The sequence below is a fragment of the Argiope bruennichi genome, chromosome 6 (assembly GCF_947563725.1).
Source record: "Argiope bruennichi chromosome 6, qqArgBrue1.1, whole genome shotgun sequence".
Lineage (NCBI taxonomy): Eukaryota > Metazoa > Arthropoda > Arachnida > Araneae > Araneidae > Argiope > Argiope bruennichi.
Window position 1 is genome coordinate 57,513,764 of NC_079156.1, and position 20,347 is coordinate 57,534,110.

Below are 20,347 nucleotides of genomic sequence, written 5' to 3' on the forward strand. Positions count from 1 at the left end.
AATATTGTATGGCATTGATCAGTATTCGCAATATTGTATAATATTGTGAAATATTGATTGATATAATATAATATCGCTTAATATTGTACAATATTGTATGGCATTGATCAGTATTCGCAATATTGTATAATATTGTGAAATATTGATTGATATAATATAATATCGCTTAATATTGTACAATATTGTATGGCATTGATCAGTATTCGCAATATTGTATAATAGTGTGAAATATTGATTGATATAATATAATATCGCTTAATATTGTACAATATTGTATGGCATTGATCAGTATTCGCAATATTGTATAATAGTGTGAAATATTGATTGATATAATATAATATCGCTTAATATTGTACAATATTGTATGGCATTGATCAGTATTCGCAATATTGTATAATAGTGTGAAATATTGATTGATATAATATAATATCGCTTAATATTGTACAATATTGTATGGCATTGATCAGTATTCGCAATATTGTATAATATTGTGAAATATTGATTGATATAATATAATATCGCTTAATATTGTACAATATTGTATGGCATTGATCAGTATTCGCAATATTGTATAATAGTGTGAAATATTGATTGATATAATATAATATCGCTTAATATTGTACAATATTGTGCAGCAGGCTGGGCTACCAGGGATATGTGTAACGATATTTTACATAATTTAATCTGTAGAAAGAATACCAGCCTAAAGCATTATCATGCTAATATAAGAAAAAGTGAAAACTGCGCTTTGAAATTAATTTTCCAAGAAACCAATTTTTCAATTATGGATTAACAGTTTATTAAATTATTCGCAAAAGCACTCAAATGAGAAATTTGTTGAAACTACAAAAATGGATTAAATTCCTTTATAACAATAAAAAAGCATAATTTGAAAACTGTAATTACTTTTAAAATGTATTAAAATTATAAAAAAAATCTGCGGAAGTCAAATTGGTGCTATTGAAAAGCGAATAACAATAACGAATAAAAGTTTTTTTACTGGTGAAATAACAGCAATATTGACTTTCCTGCGGTAATATGCTCTGAAGTGATTTCAAACATATTGCCACAGAAGACAAAAAAATGTTGAGAAAAAAAAACCCTTTGAGGTATCAATTTTTTAACCAATAAAAATTTTGAAAAATTCAAGAAATTGAAATTGATTTTTCGTTCAAAAATCTAATATAAATTCTCTTGGGTTAGCTACTATTTTTGAAGAAACAACTGCATTTTAAATTGGATAACTATAGGTCCATTAGTTTTCCTTGCAGAGAACTGCATTATATCAGTTATAAATTTTACATTCTATAATTTATAGATGGAAGACAGTTTGAAAATATCTTCTTGTTAAAATGTTTATTTTGGTCCGTGTCACTCTTTAAAATTTTGCCAAATATTTTCTAAGTATCCTTTGTGAAGCAGGAAATATGCTCAAGCAATGCCATTGAAAATATTTTGACTTCTATGTAGTATCCATGGCAACGTTATTTCCGTTGTTATTTGTTGATTATCCGGAACAGCCGGTCATTCGTCAATGTACTTCTCAAATGGATTATCGTCCACAGTGGCCAATCGAAAGGACCTTTCGAATTCGGGTTCTTTTATTACTTCCAGAAGTCTGTCCGGTTCATTTGTGATCATTGCGTCCACTCCGATATTTAAAGCCTCCCTCATCAAGAAATGCATATCGATGGTCCATTTATAAACTTTATCGATGAATCCGTCGCTAGAATCCCTGATGGCTGTCGCATTCTTGACTCGGATATCCGGCCTGATAAAAGAAAAACAGTTCGTCATCCCATCACCAATCCAAACATTTTCTATTTTTAAATCGCCAAAAATTTTCTCGATGTCCGAAAGGCTTCCACTGCCACCGTCAAATCCAACGTCTTTTAGGCGTGATTTTTGTCCTTGGCGTTCGAATTCGTTTCTGAATCCGATAACAACATCTTTGTCGTTAATGTTATCGAATGAAAGCAGGACTTTTATCTGCAAATAAATACGACAAATACGTAAATGAATCGGCATATTCTAAAAATACACAAAATTTGATGTGAGAATCTTTCAAGAACTCAATAAAATCAACATTTATTTATTATTTTAAAATCTGGCAATTATTTGTAATAAAGAGAAACAGATTTACAACTACGTTTTTCATTCATAAAATAAGCTAATGAAAATTATTTTATAATTAATTAAAAGAAATTGTGAGTTAAGTATTTATCTAAGATTTAATGAAGTTGTTTTACCAAGAAAATGTTCTGTATTATTTTTTGCTTTCATATACATATCCTATTCAAATTCGTTTGAAAATCGGAGGGGGGGGGGAGGATTGTCATTGATATATTTTTTTGTCGAAATAAATCAGCAAATTTCGAAAACATAAAATGCTGAAAGGTGAATGGTGTCAGGACTATATTTTTTTCTACATAACTTGCCTTGGAATTATGAAATATAAATTAAAAATCCTCGAATCACAATTTTGTTTTAAATATTTTTGTTATTTCAGTTATATGAAATATTTACAAATGTTAACAAAATTCAAGTTTATCTTCTTTTTTGTGGTTGCGGGTTTTTTTTTTCCCGGTTTTTATTTTTTACATTTACATTAGGCTTTTCAGACAAGTATTCTGCTATTCAATATAAGTAACTGGCATGTCAAAACAATAGATTTTAAAATCTTACTTCAGATTAAATATTTCATATTTTAAATCTAATGACATACATTGCCTAGCGCTCTTCAATAAAATCAACGGTTTCAATATATATTGGACAAATTGGCCCTGAATAATAAAATTCAGTATATAAAACCGTAGGGAGAAAATTTAGAACTCATGGTAGAATATTGTACTTTTTAGAAACTTTCCAAACTAATTTCAAAAACATTTTTTTTTCTTTCCACATTTTTATTTTTATATCTTTTACTCAGAAGAAATTAATGAAAATATCAAAGAAAGTGATTGATTTAAATATCGAAACAAGCAGGGCTTTATAAGCCAGATCCATGCAAATGTCTATGCGACACTGAAACAATCTTAAGGTTTCTACCCATCTTAAGGTTACTCTCTTTGTTAGATTTCTCCAACAATCAACGGCAGAAGCATTCTTTTAACTTCGGGTATGCTAATTGAATTATCTGACTTTTTCACTTTTAAAAGATAAAGGGGAAGATGCTGAACGGATCAATGTCTTTGTTAAGATTTGCACACATGCTATATCTGTGTACACATTTATTTAATTTCAATTTGATTATCAATCAAATTTTCATTTTCAGTTTTAAATAATGAAAACGTAAGAGATACCGATTTAAACAGAAACGGGACACAATATTCAGATCTGAATAGAAAAGAAAATTTTGGGTGAAAAAAAAGTGAATTAACTACTTTTGTTGTTCTTTCGTATTGTAATATTGAGAAAAATAATTTCACGGAAAGTGTTAATATTTAAAAATAAAAATTATTAAAATATTAAACTCAATAGTTATGAAATTTAAGCATAGTTGAATTAAATAGTTATAAATATCTAATTGCAACACAAATTTTAAAGTACGAAAGTATAGTTTTTTTTCTATTAAAAAAACCTCAGTTGTTCGAAAATTATTTGAAATTAATATTATGATAAGAACAGTACATATTTTACGTTTATATTATTTAGCATAATTGCACACTTGGTATTTTATTTGAAATATTTTCCATGCACAATTTACGATTTTACAGGTACTCTTTTGTCTCAAATAGTTTGCTAAATCAGATTTAATAATCCATCCACCCTCCATCCATCTAATAATCTTCTCGATTTATGAGATGAAAAAAAAAAGATATTATTATCTCGTTCATTTTTCTGCAATTACGCAATCGCATAAAAAAAAAGTCGGGAATACAAAAGTTTGCAATTGAACTCAAAATTCAGGAAAAGCGCAGATGGGGGGGGGGGGTTATAAATTATTCGAAGAAGAAATGCTGCATTGTCGGTGATAACTCTAAACAGTTTTACTAAATACATTGAATATGTTTTATTTCCTTAAAAACTTGTGGATACCTATATTGTTTCCAATTTACTTATTGAAACTTGATGATTTCTTTTGCATCATGGATTCATTCTGAATTTAATTTATTTTCTCTATAAATCAAAACAATTCCACTTAATTTTTGATAGCTCTGAGAATTACCGCAGCGTAATCGAATTCTATTGTTGTTTAAAATAGAAATATTTAGCTATTCATTGGAACTATACTTACAGTAATAAATCACGAGTAGTAAAAACAAAAAACTTGAAACCGGTGAGATAGGATATGTTACACGTCGTACACAGAGAATCAAATCAATCATATATTTCTTCAAAACAAACAACCAACAAAAAAAAAAAAATCTCATACTTTCACACAACTGAATTTGAAACGAGGAAATACCTACTGTCTGAAACTGATGAACTGACACAATTTCGGCACAAATAATGTGCCAATGCAAATTTGTTTCAGCAATATATTTAATGTCAGAAAAATTATTTCAAATTGAAAGTATATTTATAATGCAGCTTTTTGATTTTTATATTTGGCTTTTTTTTTCTTATTCTGCCAATAAAGAAAAGGATCGCGTGGCGAATTGGCATGCGCGAAGATAGAACCTGGGATTTTGTGGTTCGCAGCCCAGTAACATGACCACGATACAAAAGCCATTGCTCGTGTAGCGTAGCTGTTAACTGGCTTATAAGCTTTCACTACAGACTCTCCCTCCAGTGAGTCGGAGTTGAGACGAACCCTATGGCTGTTGAGTGGTGATGTATTTAGCTGTTGAGTCTAATGTGTCTGCCATTGAGTAGCGACAAGCGTTATGGCAAGCGTGTGTGGGTGAGTGGTATGGCCCAAAGAAGCACAAAGAAGAAAACCGGAATCAACACCAAACAGCGAAAGGCGGTATCAAAAGGTATATATATATATATATATATATATATACAGGGTGTTTATAAAGTCCCGGACCCATTTTGATGTTTAATAACTCATAAAATAATAAAGATAGATTTAAATTAATAACATAAATGGTTAAATAGACTCAAAAAGTTTCATGACCCTTGTCAATGAACTTCCACGTGTGCCCCCTTCGTCGCACGGAGAATATCAAGTCGATAGTCAATTTCACGCCAGGTAGCGACAAGCATGTCGGCATCCACAAAGCCATTTGCGCACATTATGGCGATTAACAATGCCAGAAACATGAAAGGATGCTTCATCGGAGAACATTATGCTCTTCAGAAAATCAGCAGCATCTTCTATCCTCCTTAGCATATCTGTTGCAAAGGCCATCCTCCTAGGCCTATCGTTCGGTTCCAAAACTTGAACAATTTGAACTTTGTATGCATGCAGTCTTAATTTTTTCTTAATAACCTTGTACACCGTCGAAATTGGGATATCCAATTCTGTTGCCGCTGATCTCACAGATATTCTAGGATTGTGTAAAAATGTCTCTCTGACACGCTCAACATCAAAATCACTTGTGCAAGGACGTCTGGAACGTTTCTTATCTTCAATACTTCCAATTTCTAGAAAATTCTTTTTCCACCGCAAGATGCTGTTTTTGGATGGAGGATCTTTTTGGTAAATTCTTCTGAAATTTATCTGTGCTTGCACTATCGATTTCATTTCTATGAACCACCATAAAATCTGTGCTTTCTCTTGTGGTGTATGCATTCTCCTTAATATCCGCTAGAATAAAACATCACATACAAAAGTACTATATAGAACAAACACATCAAAAGTAAACATAACATTGCAATAGTTGCCAAAAACAAAAGAGAGAAAAATGCAATTAATAATCAGACAATATTTAGAAAAGTACAGATATTTAGACTGTAAAATGAAATTATCTGAAATTAACCACACGTGCAGACGATATTTACAAAAGTAAAAATATTCAAACCTGAAAAGGAAAATATATGAGTTATTCCATCAATAAATGCCATAAGTTTGTTTATATCTTTATTATTTTACGAGTTATTAAACATCAAAATGGGTCTGGGACTTTATAAACACCCTGTATATACTATATATGTAAATATCTCCTCCTTTCATTTTCCTCTCATCTCTACTTTGACACATTAAACCCAACGCATGCGCAAAAGCGCGGAGGGTTTTAGAATCCGTTGTCAAACATTATGTATGTATGTATGGTGTGTATGTATATATATCACTGCTTAGTACTTTGATTTTCATCAAACATTTGATTCGATCAGTTCTTGTGGCTAAAACTACATATGCATATATTTATAGTGTATATAATTTTAGATTCGTATAGAAACAAAGAGAAAAGAAATAAAATCAATAAATAATTTCAAAAGCATTAATATTTAGAAAGTTCTAGGACATAAAAAAAAGCAGAAAGAATATCAGAAAACAAAAGAACATGTTTTGAATAAATTAGAATAATGATTAGTACTGAAGGAAATAAATCGTCTTACGATTCGAGATCACAAAGCAACTGATCATCCCCCCTCCCTTGGAACGTACCAAGATCGAATTTAGACTAGCTTCTTCTCAGCCAGTAGAACAAAAATTATGAAAATAGATTTTTATTATATCGAATTCTATTATTTAAAGCCAGATTCTGTTCAAGTACAACAATCACTTTGCAAATCAAGCAAATGCATTAATATCATCTCATCTATTTCAGTAGGCGGAATAATATGCTTTGTAGATTTCACTGTACTATTAAATTGGCCTGTTTTGGAGTATAATAAAAGTATTATCCTTTATTTCCCGCACAAAAATTGTGGACTTTGAACATGACCGTAAATGTCACAAGCCCTCTGATTTTTATTTATTGAGTCCTGTGCATGCATATTTTTTTTCTTCGCTTAAAGAAGAAAATTATGTCTTTTGGATGCCTTTGTTTCTACCAAATAGAACCAAAATTTGACTTGGAACTAAAATTTTAGCAACAAGGTCACGTTCCAAATTTCATTCATTGAAATGGTTACATTTTTGATTTATTTTGTTTATATGCATTCGAAAATACAACGCTTTGCAGAATACAACTCTCGGCAGATTTAGTTCAAAATTCGATAAGAATTGACACATTAGATACTGAAACTGCGTACCAAATTTCATTTATCTAAAGTGCTGCAATTCTGAATTAATACATTTATATACACCTGTGAAAGTCCAGATCCTTGATGGATTAAAATCAAAATTTCATATGAATCTACACTTAAAATACTAAATCTGTACAACAAATTTTATTCTTGTAGTTCCTTATTTTCTGCAGTTATTATGTTCTACTGTATAGGACACCCAGATAGACAAACTTCCTTCAAATGGACTTTGCTCAAATTTCGATCGAAATCTATTAATCTGATGAAAAAACCACATACCAAAAATTATTCGTCAAAGTGGTTTTTTTATTATTATATCCGTAGAAGATAGATAGATATAATGACATATATAACAGCGAAAGTGAATTCCCATTAACTGTCTAGCTCTCCTATAAAAATCTTCTCCCCCGCACAATTATGGACCCTGACAAAAGTCACAAATGTCTTGTATGACATTAGCGAACAGTAATTCCGAAACAATTATGCATTTTGGATTCCAATTATGCATTTTGGACACCTTTTTGCCATCTGCATGAAACCAAAAGTTGACACGGAAGTACAGTTATAGTTAGTTACACGATAACGTACCGAATTTCATTGAGTCATTCCGTTAATGAGTTATTGCAATGACTTGCATGCGAAAGTGCAGACGACCAGATAGTTAATCCTTTGATAGATTTGGTTCAAAATTTGATAAGAAACTATATTTTAAATGCTAATCCTATGTGCAAAATGTTACCTAACTCTTCGTGTTTTGGATTAATTTATTCATTTATAATCGAGCAGCCAGAAAAACATACTTCGTGCGGTCAGATTTCGTTCAAAATTTGACAGATGTCTGCATATTTGTGCGTAAGTCTGTGCATTAAATTTCTTCAGACTTGCTCAAAGCGTTTTCGAATTATCGCATTTGCAGACAGACAGAATGCTGAAACTGTGTTTTTCGGACTCAGAAACGAGGAACTCGAGAAAATTTAGAGTTCGAATTATTTGACGATTGCAACACTTCTTTATTTTGTACATGAGAAAGTAAAAATATGTTTTTCTGACCCAGGGAAGTCTAAAATGTGCATATTCACTAGAATTTCATGTTCTAATTTTTTGATGATTTCATTACTTTCTCTTTGTATATTTAAAATAAGAAAAAGTAAAAAGTATTTGATAGTTATTTCTACTAATGTAGAGGAGAATACACGGCATACACGTGTCTGTGTGCTTGCGTTGGCACTCTGCTGACTAGACTGTTTGACTTCGAGCTCCCAAAGTTGGCACATATATATATCCAATTCCACTTTCGGTTTAATTAATCCCTTTGTAAAAATAATGCGCCATCAGTACTACATATCAAATGAAAGTGATATTTTCTGTGCCCTTGAAAAGGTGTCAAAGGTCACCACATTGGTACGTGGCCGGAAATCCTATGTTATATAAGGCGAGTGATCATTTTTTCTTCCCTTTTTGCCCTTTTTTGCTCTTCTTTACTTCTGCTTTTGTGCTGCGATGCGTCTTGTAAAATATCATGCCTGCCACTCGAAATAGAATAAAACGAAATTAAAACTACAAAGTCTCTTCACTGCTTCGAACCTGCATTCTAATTAAAACAAAATAATTGTTACATATTATTTAGCCGACAGGATTCGAAATCATTACACACACACACACACACACACACACACACACACACACACACACACACACACACACACACACACACACATATATATATATATAAATATCTTTGAAGGTTGAAATGCATATCTCGGATTGAATTTTTGAAAATTAAAATTAAAATTTTAATTAAATAAAAAGTGAGCGAAATGTTTGCACATTTTCGAGAAAAGTTTCGAAAAAATACCTGCTCAAAAGTGATTTTTATACCATCATAACGCTGAAATAATTGTCTTTTTAAGGATACCAATTTAGTTGCTCTAAATTTTATAGTCTAGATTTAGTTAACTTTTTGAATATACAAGTCGCCTTTAGCGACCAGCTGGTTAACCCAGATTATTAAATTTTAGGCTGTAAATGATTAATATGGATTGCATTTTTTAAAATTTTACCTTATCATTTGATATAACTGAGAAATATGTGTCCAAAAAATGCTGTTTTTGGACACATGTTTATGTTAATGTCATGTTAATTAACACACAAAAATATGTTAATGTCCAAAAAAAGCTAATTTTTTAAAATTTTAATTTAAACATTCGCAAAAGCACTTGATTGTCCGGTTTGATAGGAGAAACAAATTAGCCTTAACTTCATTTTAACATTAAAAAATTTTTCAGGTGGAGTACCAAAATATCAAATTCAATTAAAAAAATTTAAAAAATTGAATAGACACTGATATCGTTAAAAAAGTAATTTTTTTGAGTTTTAAGAAAGTATAAAAATCATTTTTGTGAATATTGGAATACGACATCATTTTCCAGAATTACGTCTTGACTATTACCCTTCTGACGACAGTTAAATCTATTTTCGATTCGAATAAGTTTTCTGTTTCATGACTATTTTAAAACTTTTTCTTCTACATCTTGTTTCCTCTGACTCAATTGACTTTTTGGTGACACTTTTGAATTTTTAAACTCGATATATTCCATCCGAGTGACATATGTACCAGAAGCGATGATGAAACTGACGTCCATTCACATTACGGCACAAGAGCAGAAGAGCGAAAGAGACCGAAATTTTTTTCCTCAGTGATTTTATAATGAGATTTTGATAGGGATTTCTTTGACACGTATAGACTCAGGAAAGGGAAATATAGGTATCTTTAAAACAATATTGTAAGCATTAAAGAGTTTTATCCCTCTACTTGGGGCGTGTGAAAACGTTGATTTCAGCAATTTTACGGAATGCGTGCAGCATTAATTATTAGGGTATCCCACAAGTTTCTTTCCTAGCTCTATAATAAATGAATGCACAATATTTACTGTTTAAGATATTATTTATTTTGTTATATAAGAATCCTTTTGCTCTATTACCTTCTTCCATCTTTCAGGAAACCTCATTATGCCTTCTTTCCAAAATTGTTGTGTTTTGGACAAGAAATAATCCTTGCTTTTATTTCGCTGTTGGATTTAAAACTCTTATCGCGAAGAGAATTTTTTAAGGACAGAAAGAAATAATAATCAGATGGTGCGAGATCTGGAGAGTATGCAGGATTTGGTAAAACATCTCAATCAAACTGTAAGAGCTTCTCTCTTACGACTAATACAATATGTGGTCTAACGTTGTCATGATGAAAAACGCCTCGTCAATTCATTAATTCTGGTCGTTTTCTTGCTGTGGCAGCTTTCAATTGATCCAGTTGATGACAGTATTTCGTAGAGTTTATTACTTCACCTTGAGGAAGGAGCTCGTAGAAAATTACGCCTTTCCAATCCCACTAAATGGACAAAAGAACTTTTTTTGGGGTGTAGTAGAGCTCTGGTACGACTGAAACTAATACACAGACGGCTAATAGATAAGCCTACATGTTAGCACAAGCAAAGCCGGATAAGGCCATTCATAGCGGGATGAGAAAGAGACTTTTGGGACACCCTAGTAAATAAAAAAGTTGGAGTCGGATCAAGAAATAAGACAACATTTTAAAAGTTAATATAGGTAAAATTAAGATACAAATTTGGAAATGAATTAATATTTAAATTAAATTTAAAAATTTCATTGCTCATATATGTATGTATGTAAAATCGGTTCTTCGCTAGTTATATTTGATGTCAGATTAATCGTTTGAATGTAACTTCGTGCCCATATTTCCACCAAATTAGCAGACATTAATTTTAAAACTGTCTTACTTAACTTCTATTTATGGCGTGCATAAACTTTTCTAATGGAGACAATCCATAACATTACATTGCTGTGTTTCTACTAATTTTTTCCGTGCTGTAACTTCACTTCTTGATTTATTTTTTTATATTTCATATATATTAAACTGAATCATATTCTTTAGCTTTCAGTAATGGTAAGAAATTACGCAATTAAATATTTGATGAAAGAATGAAAACGGTAAGAATTAAAAGTGCGATAACATAATATATTATTGCAAATGAGATTAAAAAATTATAAACTTTAAAAATCCGCAATTGCAAACTTTCATGTCGATATGTATGGGATTATAAATCTGTATGAACCAGTAAAAATTATTTTATATTTTTAATTCCTTTTTAAAACATCGCGTAGAGGGACGAGACTCTTTATAACTTCATTATGAAGTAGATGAAAATAATAGACGAGTTTCAGGAACAGTTATTTAATTATTTACTAAATTCCATATTTCACAAGACAAAACAAACACGAACACGAAAATACACGACACTCAGAACATAATCTAATAATGACCCCCAAGAAGCATCATAGGAAATATACCTTGATGTTAATAAGGTAACGCCATCTGTTGTATCAAAAGAGAAGTTAATAGAGTTGTGTAACCGCCACATCGGTATATTAAAAAAATATTTTAATTAAATAATTTTTTTTATGTGTAAAGAAGATATACATGAGGCTAAGGCTGCAGGTGAAACTGCTGATTCGAAATAAAGCAAATGTGAGGATCAATTATTCATTTATAATAAAAAAATACATTTACCTCTTGTTCCCTGTCTTCATTATCACCCCATAAGTAATTCAGAACATGCCAAGCGATGTCACGTCCAGATTCTATTTTATCATTTGATGTCTCCATTTTCAGATCGAAGAAAAGCATCGGTAGCTGTTCGTAATAATTACCCGGTGTGTTTGGATCTGTGATGCTTCTGAGATGTTTCAAATAATCTTTGAGATTAGCTCTGCCATCACAAGTTCTTCTGCAGTCGCAAGGGCTTCCATGATTCGTCTCTTTCACCGAGCCATTGGGGAAGAACTGAATATCTATTTCTAAAGCGTTTGCTCCTTTTTTCAAAAATTCTTCAATTTCTTCAATGCTGTTCACCATGTGTCCTATGTTGTAAAAAGGACGCTGTTTGTCACTAGAAATGAATCTTGGGTAAAAACAGAATAACAAAACTGCACACGCAAAGGACTCTGAAAAATTCATCTTTGATCCAAATGCAAATTTCAGATATTTACTTTGTATTTCATTAATATCTTATTTGAAATTTCAGTGCTTTATTATATGATAACAGCTTTGTTTTAAGAATAGCTTCGAGCTTTATTTAAATGTTATTCTAATTTTGAAAAATCAGTTATTTCAAAATCAGATTATTTTAAATTCTTATCTTCAAGCCAAATTATGGTCTTTATTTTAAAGTAATTTTTGTCTGAAAATACAGCAAAAAGGGACAGTTTTAATTGTTAAATTCATAATTCCTATGATTGAATTTAGTGAAACACAAGGCAGTCAGAAGCGCAGGCAGTATAAAATAATTTCTTCTGATGAATTAATTTTTCAATATGATCATCAGATTTCCTCCTTATTTTCTCGTTAGATAAGTAACCAGACGACCCTGCAAGATAAACAAATCTATATAAGAATAAAAAAATATCTTCCAACGTAATAATATTTTTAGTTTGCCATATTATCTATGAATTACGACACGTGAAATTTGAGACACATAATGCAAAAAAAAAAAAAAAAAAAAGAACGTTGGAAAATTCTGTACAATTTAGATTGCTAGATCCAGGTCTATCAAATTTGGCACGTAGTTGCATGTCCGTTAGAATATGCTCATTAATAAAAGTACGTTTCAAATTTTAAAAAAAATTCATTAAATTTGTAATGAGAAATTTTTTTCTTAAATAACTTTAAAGCAACTCATTGTACAAATACCATTTTGGACCAAGTTTCGAATAAACAAGTAATATATATAAAAAAAAAAAAAATTAAGTCAATTTCTACTTAGGTCAATAATTTTTTTTTATTTTAGTTACTTTTTATTAAATAATTACAATTAATATAAATATGTATATACATACTACAGAATTACAATATTAAGTGGCAAAATAGAGCTTGGCGACAAACTTGGCGACTATTTGGCAATATGGCAGCGTATTTGGCGACTTTGAAGACCAAATAGAAATTACTGGATAAATTTAATTAATTAATTAATATTTGAAAAAAAACTGTATCAACATCAAGTGTCATTCACTACAAGTTTAAAAAAATTTATTTGAACTTGAACTTTAAATAAAAAGTATTTTATTAACGACTGAAAATTTGAACAAGATATATATATATATATATATATATATATATATATATATATATATATATATATATATATATATATATATATATATATATATATATATATATATATATATATATATGTAATGATATTTTAACTCTAATTTCAATTTAATTAATTTTCAAGATTTTATCTTAATTTAGCCCATAGTAACTTCATTCTAAAATATTCTCTTAATTCATGATACAATTCCACTTTCTCTACTTAATTAATTCAAGAGAAGCTTTATAAAATTGCTTAGTCAGCTAAACGTCGATACTTTCACATGCTCGGCGTGAAGGGGTAAAAATGTCCAGTCAGCACATTCTTTCTTAAAAGATCCCTGTGTTTCCCTTACATGTGATTGACATGTGTCAGAAATCCCTATCAGAATCTTATTAATATATTAACACAATGAAGAAATATTTTCCCTATCAAAATCTAAGGTTATATAAGGCGAGGGATAATTTATTTCGGCCCTTTTTCCCCACTTCGGCTTTTGTACTGCGCTGCGGCGGACGTCTTGTCCTTGTCTCTGCTTGTAAATAATTATGCTTTCCCGATGGATTAAAAAGAATTTAAAAAGATAAAAAGTCTCTTCACTGTCTTCAAACTGCACTCGGCTCCACATGAAATAATGTTACATATATAGAGTGAGAGTGTGTGAGCTAATAGTAGGAATTGAGAAAAAAAGAGAGTTTCTTTTAATTGAAAACAGTTTATTTCCTGATAATTTTTTTTCTCTAATTGCAATAAACTTGTAAAATTATTATAAGTATACCCGATAACAATCTTTTCCTGGTTTTAGTTTTTGGGTTTATAATCATCTGCATTGTGATGATATTAAATATATTGTTTGAGAGTGCACGTTATCGCTGCACAATAAGTAAGAGCATATTATAAAATTAAAATAAAGTGAGATGAATCGAGCCTAAAATATCATCATGAAATGATTTTTCGGATTAAAAGATCGATTTCGAATCAATTTTATTGTATTTATTTTGTTGAACAAAAAATTCGACAGAATTGGGCAGTTATAGTACTCTTCTCCATATTATTAATGAAAGTATTTTCTTTTCTATAAGAGGCATTCTAAATTGTTAATAGTTATCAATGGTTACATTATGTAAAGGTTTTAAAGTTAATTAAACAACGGATTCATACATTTTGAAAAATATTTAAAGATTATTGAAGCATTGTCAAAAAAATATCTGATTGAAATCTTTTCTTTTTCCTTATGAGGAGCAGACCGCGGAGGCTTTGTGATATGTTTTGCATCTGGCCTGGAGAGTTTTAGGTTCGAAACGCGATCCTGCTAAAGGTATAGCGTGTATATAGCTCTGGTACGCGCAAAATTCGACGTCGTGGGCCACATGCACTCCCATTGGCATTGAGCTAATTCAGATGTCGTCCTCGTCTTCTGACTGAGGTTTCAGATTATAACGTCAGTTCTAATGCAGTCCTGTTGTTACTTTCAAATGGAATGCCAGTATAATTAAATCAAATTGAGCTAATTCCTTTTAGGAATACATTTATCACAAGGCTTTTGGCTAGTGCTTAACAATGTCTATTTAGAATCTATTCTTGGTACTAAATTTTATCTTTGTTCCGGCGATGTCATTTAAAACTCAAACCATTACCGAAATTCGTATATGAATTTCGCTTTACTTGAAGGAAAACATGAATATTTACATGACACTTCATAAAATGTTTTATATATATAGTAAAATGTTATTAATTCGTGTTATCGCTTTAACGGCTTCAATTTTGAATTAATCAATTACCCTAAATTGGAAAAATAAGCTTCATAATTTTAGAAATTAACTAGCGGAACATGATTTGGTAGAACTTTCAGTATATCCCTTAAATATTATGCATATTTATCTGTAAAAAGTATTTAAAATTTTTCGAATTGTTTAAAACATTGCTTTTAATTTTATGCTTAAAATGTTTAATGAGAAATATATTTAATAATTAATGTCATGCATGAAACTGCCTTGTATATGTGTACAAAGAGAATGTTTAAGTCATAAAAAAATAGACCTCGACATTTGAATGTATTTGCTCATTTTGGAGCAGCCCGAATCCGAAAAATTTAATTTTTATTATTATAAGTGTGAATTGATAACACAAAAATGCTAAGAACTAAATCGATCAAGTTTCGAAATGGTCCTTCTATCATTGGCCGAAACCTGTCACCAAGAATTTTGTTAGTTTATTCATGTTCAAATGAGCACAATGAAAGAAGAACCCAACGGGCTAGATAGGTAAAATTCGACATACAGTTTTATCACTAGAATTCATGCCAAGCTCTGGACCAAATCCATCAAACAGTTTATTAAAGGACTGTCTGTCTGTCTGTTTGACAGCATGTGAACACAATCACTAGAAATCGCAAAAAGTTATATAAATAAAATGTAGTATATGTTTTTTATATAACTTTTTGCGTTTTCAATTGATTGTCATGATTTTAAATTTGTATCAAATTTTGTACCTGTAATGATTGATTATATCTGTAGATATTGATGATCTTTAGATATGATAGTAAATCTGTTTCAAAATGGAAAATATCCAAAAATTATTCTTGATTCTTTTCGATGTACAGGAAAACTTTTCATATAACCCACTTGTATATGTATATGAGGAAACTGGGAGGATAATACACCAGCTGTGTAAATTGACTGTCTTCCTCAACAAACAGTTGAAGGATTATTTACAAAAAAGTATAATCGGAGAAAATCAGAGGCTTTTTGCATCGCTATGTAAACGGTAATTATGTATTCCAATTCATAAAACAATCTATCTACAACCATTATAAGAATAAGCCATGACATTTAATCATAAAAATAGAAATTAAACATTTACTATTAAACTAGCCGGCTTTGCCGACCAGCTGGCTCGCTGAGAATATTTTTTTATATTTAATTTCAGATAAATCATTTAGATATAATTTAATTTTCCCTGATTTCGTCAACTTATCGGACATTGAAAATATTTTTTTATTGTCTACTTAAACTCTGTTCATAATGTACATAAACCTTTCTAATGGAGATAGATTCCCATAACATCATAACACTATTAAAAATATAACTGTCTAGTTCATCTATCATCTAAATTTCGAGACATTGTACTTTCTATTTGTTATTTGTCTTGTAAGCTATACAGATAGTAAAAATAATCTTTCTTCTTTAACTTGCAGCAATGGAAGAAAATCAGGCGGTTAAATATTTGATGCAACAATGAAAACGGCTTGCATTTCAGGACAACAAATATTGGAATTTGAACAAAAAATATTTTTAAAAAATTGCCAAAATTATGGGAAAATACTCACGGCTATTAATTTGGAATGGTTTTTTATTACAACCGCATTTGAATATTAAATTGGTGTAAATGGTATACAACTTCTAATGTTTTTTGTATTCATCATGTTCAAATACAAATAGACAAATGTATGGATTTCTCTTGAACGGATTTTGTTCAAATTTTGATTAAACTGGCAGAAAATGTAAGACGTAATGACTTAAAATTGAAGAAAAAAAGAAAAAATTATCGAATCTAGTTTTTCAAATTTGTGAGAAAAGTGGAAATTACGCAAATTTAAAAGTCTTAAATAATAATAATAATAAGAGTACCAAGAATTTGATGTTAACGCAACAAAATATTTATTACCTTATGGAAAAATATTGTCTTATGCATTAATCACTAACAAATGTCCAGTAGGCTTGTTGGCGAATCTCTATATTTGTGATTATATCTACCTTTAGATGTGCAAATATTGTAGATATATGGTGGCTAAAAATATGATGAATCTCTATATTTGTGATTATATCTGCCTTTAGATGTGTAAATATGGTGGATATATGGGGAAATATGATATATGGTAGCTGAAAATATGATGAATTTCTATATTTGTGATTATATCTACCTTTATATGTGTAAATATAGTGGATATATGGTGAAATATGGTATATGGTGGCTGAAAATACGACGAATCTCTATATTTGTGATTATATCTACCTTTAGATGTGTAAATATGGTGGGTATATGGGGAAATATGATATATGGTAGCTGAAAATATGATGAATTTCTATATTTGTGATTATATCTACCTTTAGATGTGTAAATATGGTGGATATATGCTGAAATATGGTATATGATGGCTGAAAATATGGTGAATCTCTATATTTGGGATTATATCTACCTTTAGATGTGTAAATATGGTGGGTATATGGGGAAATATGATATATGGTAGCTGAAAATATGACGAATATCTATATTTGTGATTATATCTACCTTTAGATGTGTAAATATGGTGGATATATGGTGAAATATGGTATATGATGGCTGAAAATATGACGAATATCTATATTTGTGATTATATCTACCTTTAGATGTGTAAATATGGTGGATATATGCTGAAATATGGTATATGATGGCTGAAAATATGACGAATATCTATATTTGTGATTATATCTACCTTTAGATGTGTAAATATAGTGGATATATGCTGAAATATGGTATATGATGGCTGAAAATATGGTGAATCTCTATATTTGGGATTATATATACTTTTCGATGAACTTTATTTTAAGCTCCCCACCCAATAATAATAATAAAATTTTTCTTATTTTAATGACTGAATATCACGATGGATAGGTCTTAAGTTTCATTATAAATGAATTCGAAATTATTACAGTACTGTTTTCATTTGTCCAGACTTGACACTAATACCATTATAAAAATTGGAATAAAATGTGAAATCAAAAATAAGTCGTACAAATATTATTCTTAAATTCTTACAAATGTTATTCCCTTAACCTTATTAACCTTTCTACTGGCGAGAAGATATGAGCGACGCACAAGAGAAGGATTTCGTTTTATATCTTTTTTACCATAGCATTACTTAGGCTATTCTTGCAGTTCTTTTCAACAAACTCTTAGTTAACGTTCTAAATTCGAAGCGTTAATAGAATTCTGAGAATCTCGATTCATTTTCAGAGATAAGCGCCACTATTGACATACATTTTTATCATATTCTTTTCTTTGTTGATTAAAAAAACATTTGAAAAATGTAGTTGAAATCAACAGTTACATTATTCTTTTGTCAAATAATAAAGAAAAGTTATTTATCTACGAAGAAAATATCTATGAAAGTTCTCTTATGAAAGAATACATTGGGCGAATAGCTTGTTACTTCTTTACAAAAGGATCTAAAACTATTGTGAAAACGTTGAAAAGAAAAGCAGAACTAGGCTTAGAAAACTTGAGTAAAGTATCATCAGGTAAATACCACAAGTTGCATCAGGTTTACCAAACTACAATTTAATTTTATTAAATAACCTTTTAGAAATTAATAATTTACTATAGAGCATATGGAAAACACGTAAGACCATTTATGTGTGAATTGCTGGCAGATTAATAAAAATGACATTAACATTATTAATAAAATGATAAAAAATAAAAATGATGAAATATTTTCTGTAAATGTTTACTGAGGTATAACAGTAGAAAGCGGTAGGGGTTCTCAGAAATAAAACATCACCAATCTGGAAATATGGATGACAATGAAAGGTGCGAACCAATGATTTTTACTATACATTTTTTTTTATTTTCGATAAACCTATCGAATTTGAAAAAAACATTTAAAATTGCGTAAGAAATTTTTTTTTCTGCGAAATAAAAAATTGATCCGCTGCAAAAATTTTAAATATAACTAAATAATAACAATGAAATGGTTACTAGATAAAGAATATCTTTATATAAATAACTGAAATTAGTAAATATGACGTCTTTAGAAGAATTCATGGAATAACTTACTTTTATTTCCACAGTCGTACTTGTATCTTCCACGATACTGCAAGATATTCTTACAATATCAGTACTGCAAAGTATTCTTACTCGCCCGATTAGAAATGTGAAAATAAATCAATTCACTTCTGAACCAATTCCTTCACTTGACGTTTAATCTCGATCTCTCAGCTGTTTAATCGAAATCATATTTGCCGTTTCCTTTCTAGTATGTAAATGCCATTTCGGGCCTGTAGGAGCGAAGACCAATTGCGAAATGCTCAGACGTCATCGGTTTATATAAAGTCAGTAAATAAAATCAAATATTCTTTTAATAAGTTTCATAAAACGATTTTTGGAAATTTTAAAGTTATTTTTCTCATTTCTTTAGAATTTTTCGTGTTTTTATGTCAAACAACACTTCTTCCTTAACATTTTCTTCATGTCTTCACTTTTATAGAGGGAAAAAGTATGAAATATAAATATTAAATGTAGGCCTGAAATTATAATTATTCATTCGCAATCTTCAGCCACCACCTATTAACGAATCACATTACCAGAATTTAATTTTTTTAATTTTGTCAACCAGTTTTAAAGAACTATATCTTATTCTAAGAATAGAAAATATGTACTATGGTGAACTAAATTTGAATAATAAACTTAGAGATTTCTGTCTGGTTAGATATGCCTGAAAATCTTAATTGATCTTAATTGATGAATTAGTGCTGAGAGCCGAATCAAGTTTCAATAAAATCAGTTAAGTGAAAAGTGCTGAATGCTCTATTCTTTTAAACTTGAGTTTTTGATTATGTTCTTTTATACTAAATAGGAAACTTGTATAGCTTTCATTTCTCACACAAATTTGGTAAACAAAATTCTACATATATTTTCTTTATTTTAATCCCTTGTGTTTTTTGTTTGTTTTAAATCATTACAAACATTATAGTCAAGGTTACTAATAACAAAACATATATTTAAAATGTTTAACAACGAAGTCTTTTATGACATTTTATGTCTTTGATATAATCAGACGTATACGTGGAATTAATTTTGTGCCCTTTATGATAAAGAGTCATAAAACAACTTTTTTTTAAAAGAAGAAAAACACTTATTTCAGAGAAAACTTTTTATTGTAAAGACAATATATAAATATATTTAAAGAATTAAGTTTCACACGCCTCTATTTTATGAATATTAAAATGAATAAGTAGCATTTAATATTTATGACCATTGTTTAATCGGTTGCGGTTACAATAATAATTCCCAAATTCTATGAGAATAGTACAAAATGAAGCATTGATTGTTATATATTATCG

At 29.7% G+C, this 20,347-nt stretch overlaps 1 protein-coding gene across 1 annotated transcript; it reads right to left on the reverse strand.

Moving 5' to 3' along the window:
* Window positions 1-376: 376 nt before the first annotated feature.
* On the reverse strand, window positions 377-19,174 carry LOC129972120 (dermonecrotic toxin SpeSicTox-betaIB4-like). Its single transcript, XM_056086117.1, has 3 exons — window positions 19,062-19,174; window positions 11,669-12,524; window positions 377-1,989 (listed from the first exon to the last, which is right to left on the reverse strand). The coding sequence occupies exons 2-3, from the start codon at window positions 12,113-12,115 to the stop codon at window positions 1,525-1,527; spliced, it is 912 nt and encodes a 303-aa protein (XP_055942092.1). The 5' UTR covers window positions 12,116-12,524; window positions 19,062-19,174; the 3' UTR covers window positions 377-1,524.
* Window positions 19,175-20,347: the final 1,173 nt, after the last annotated feature.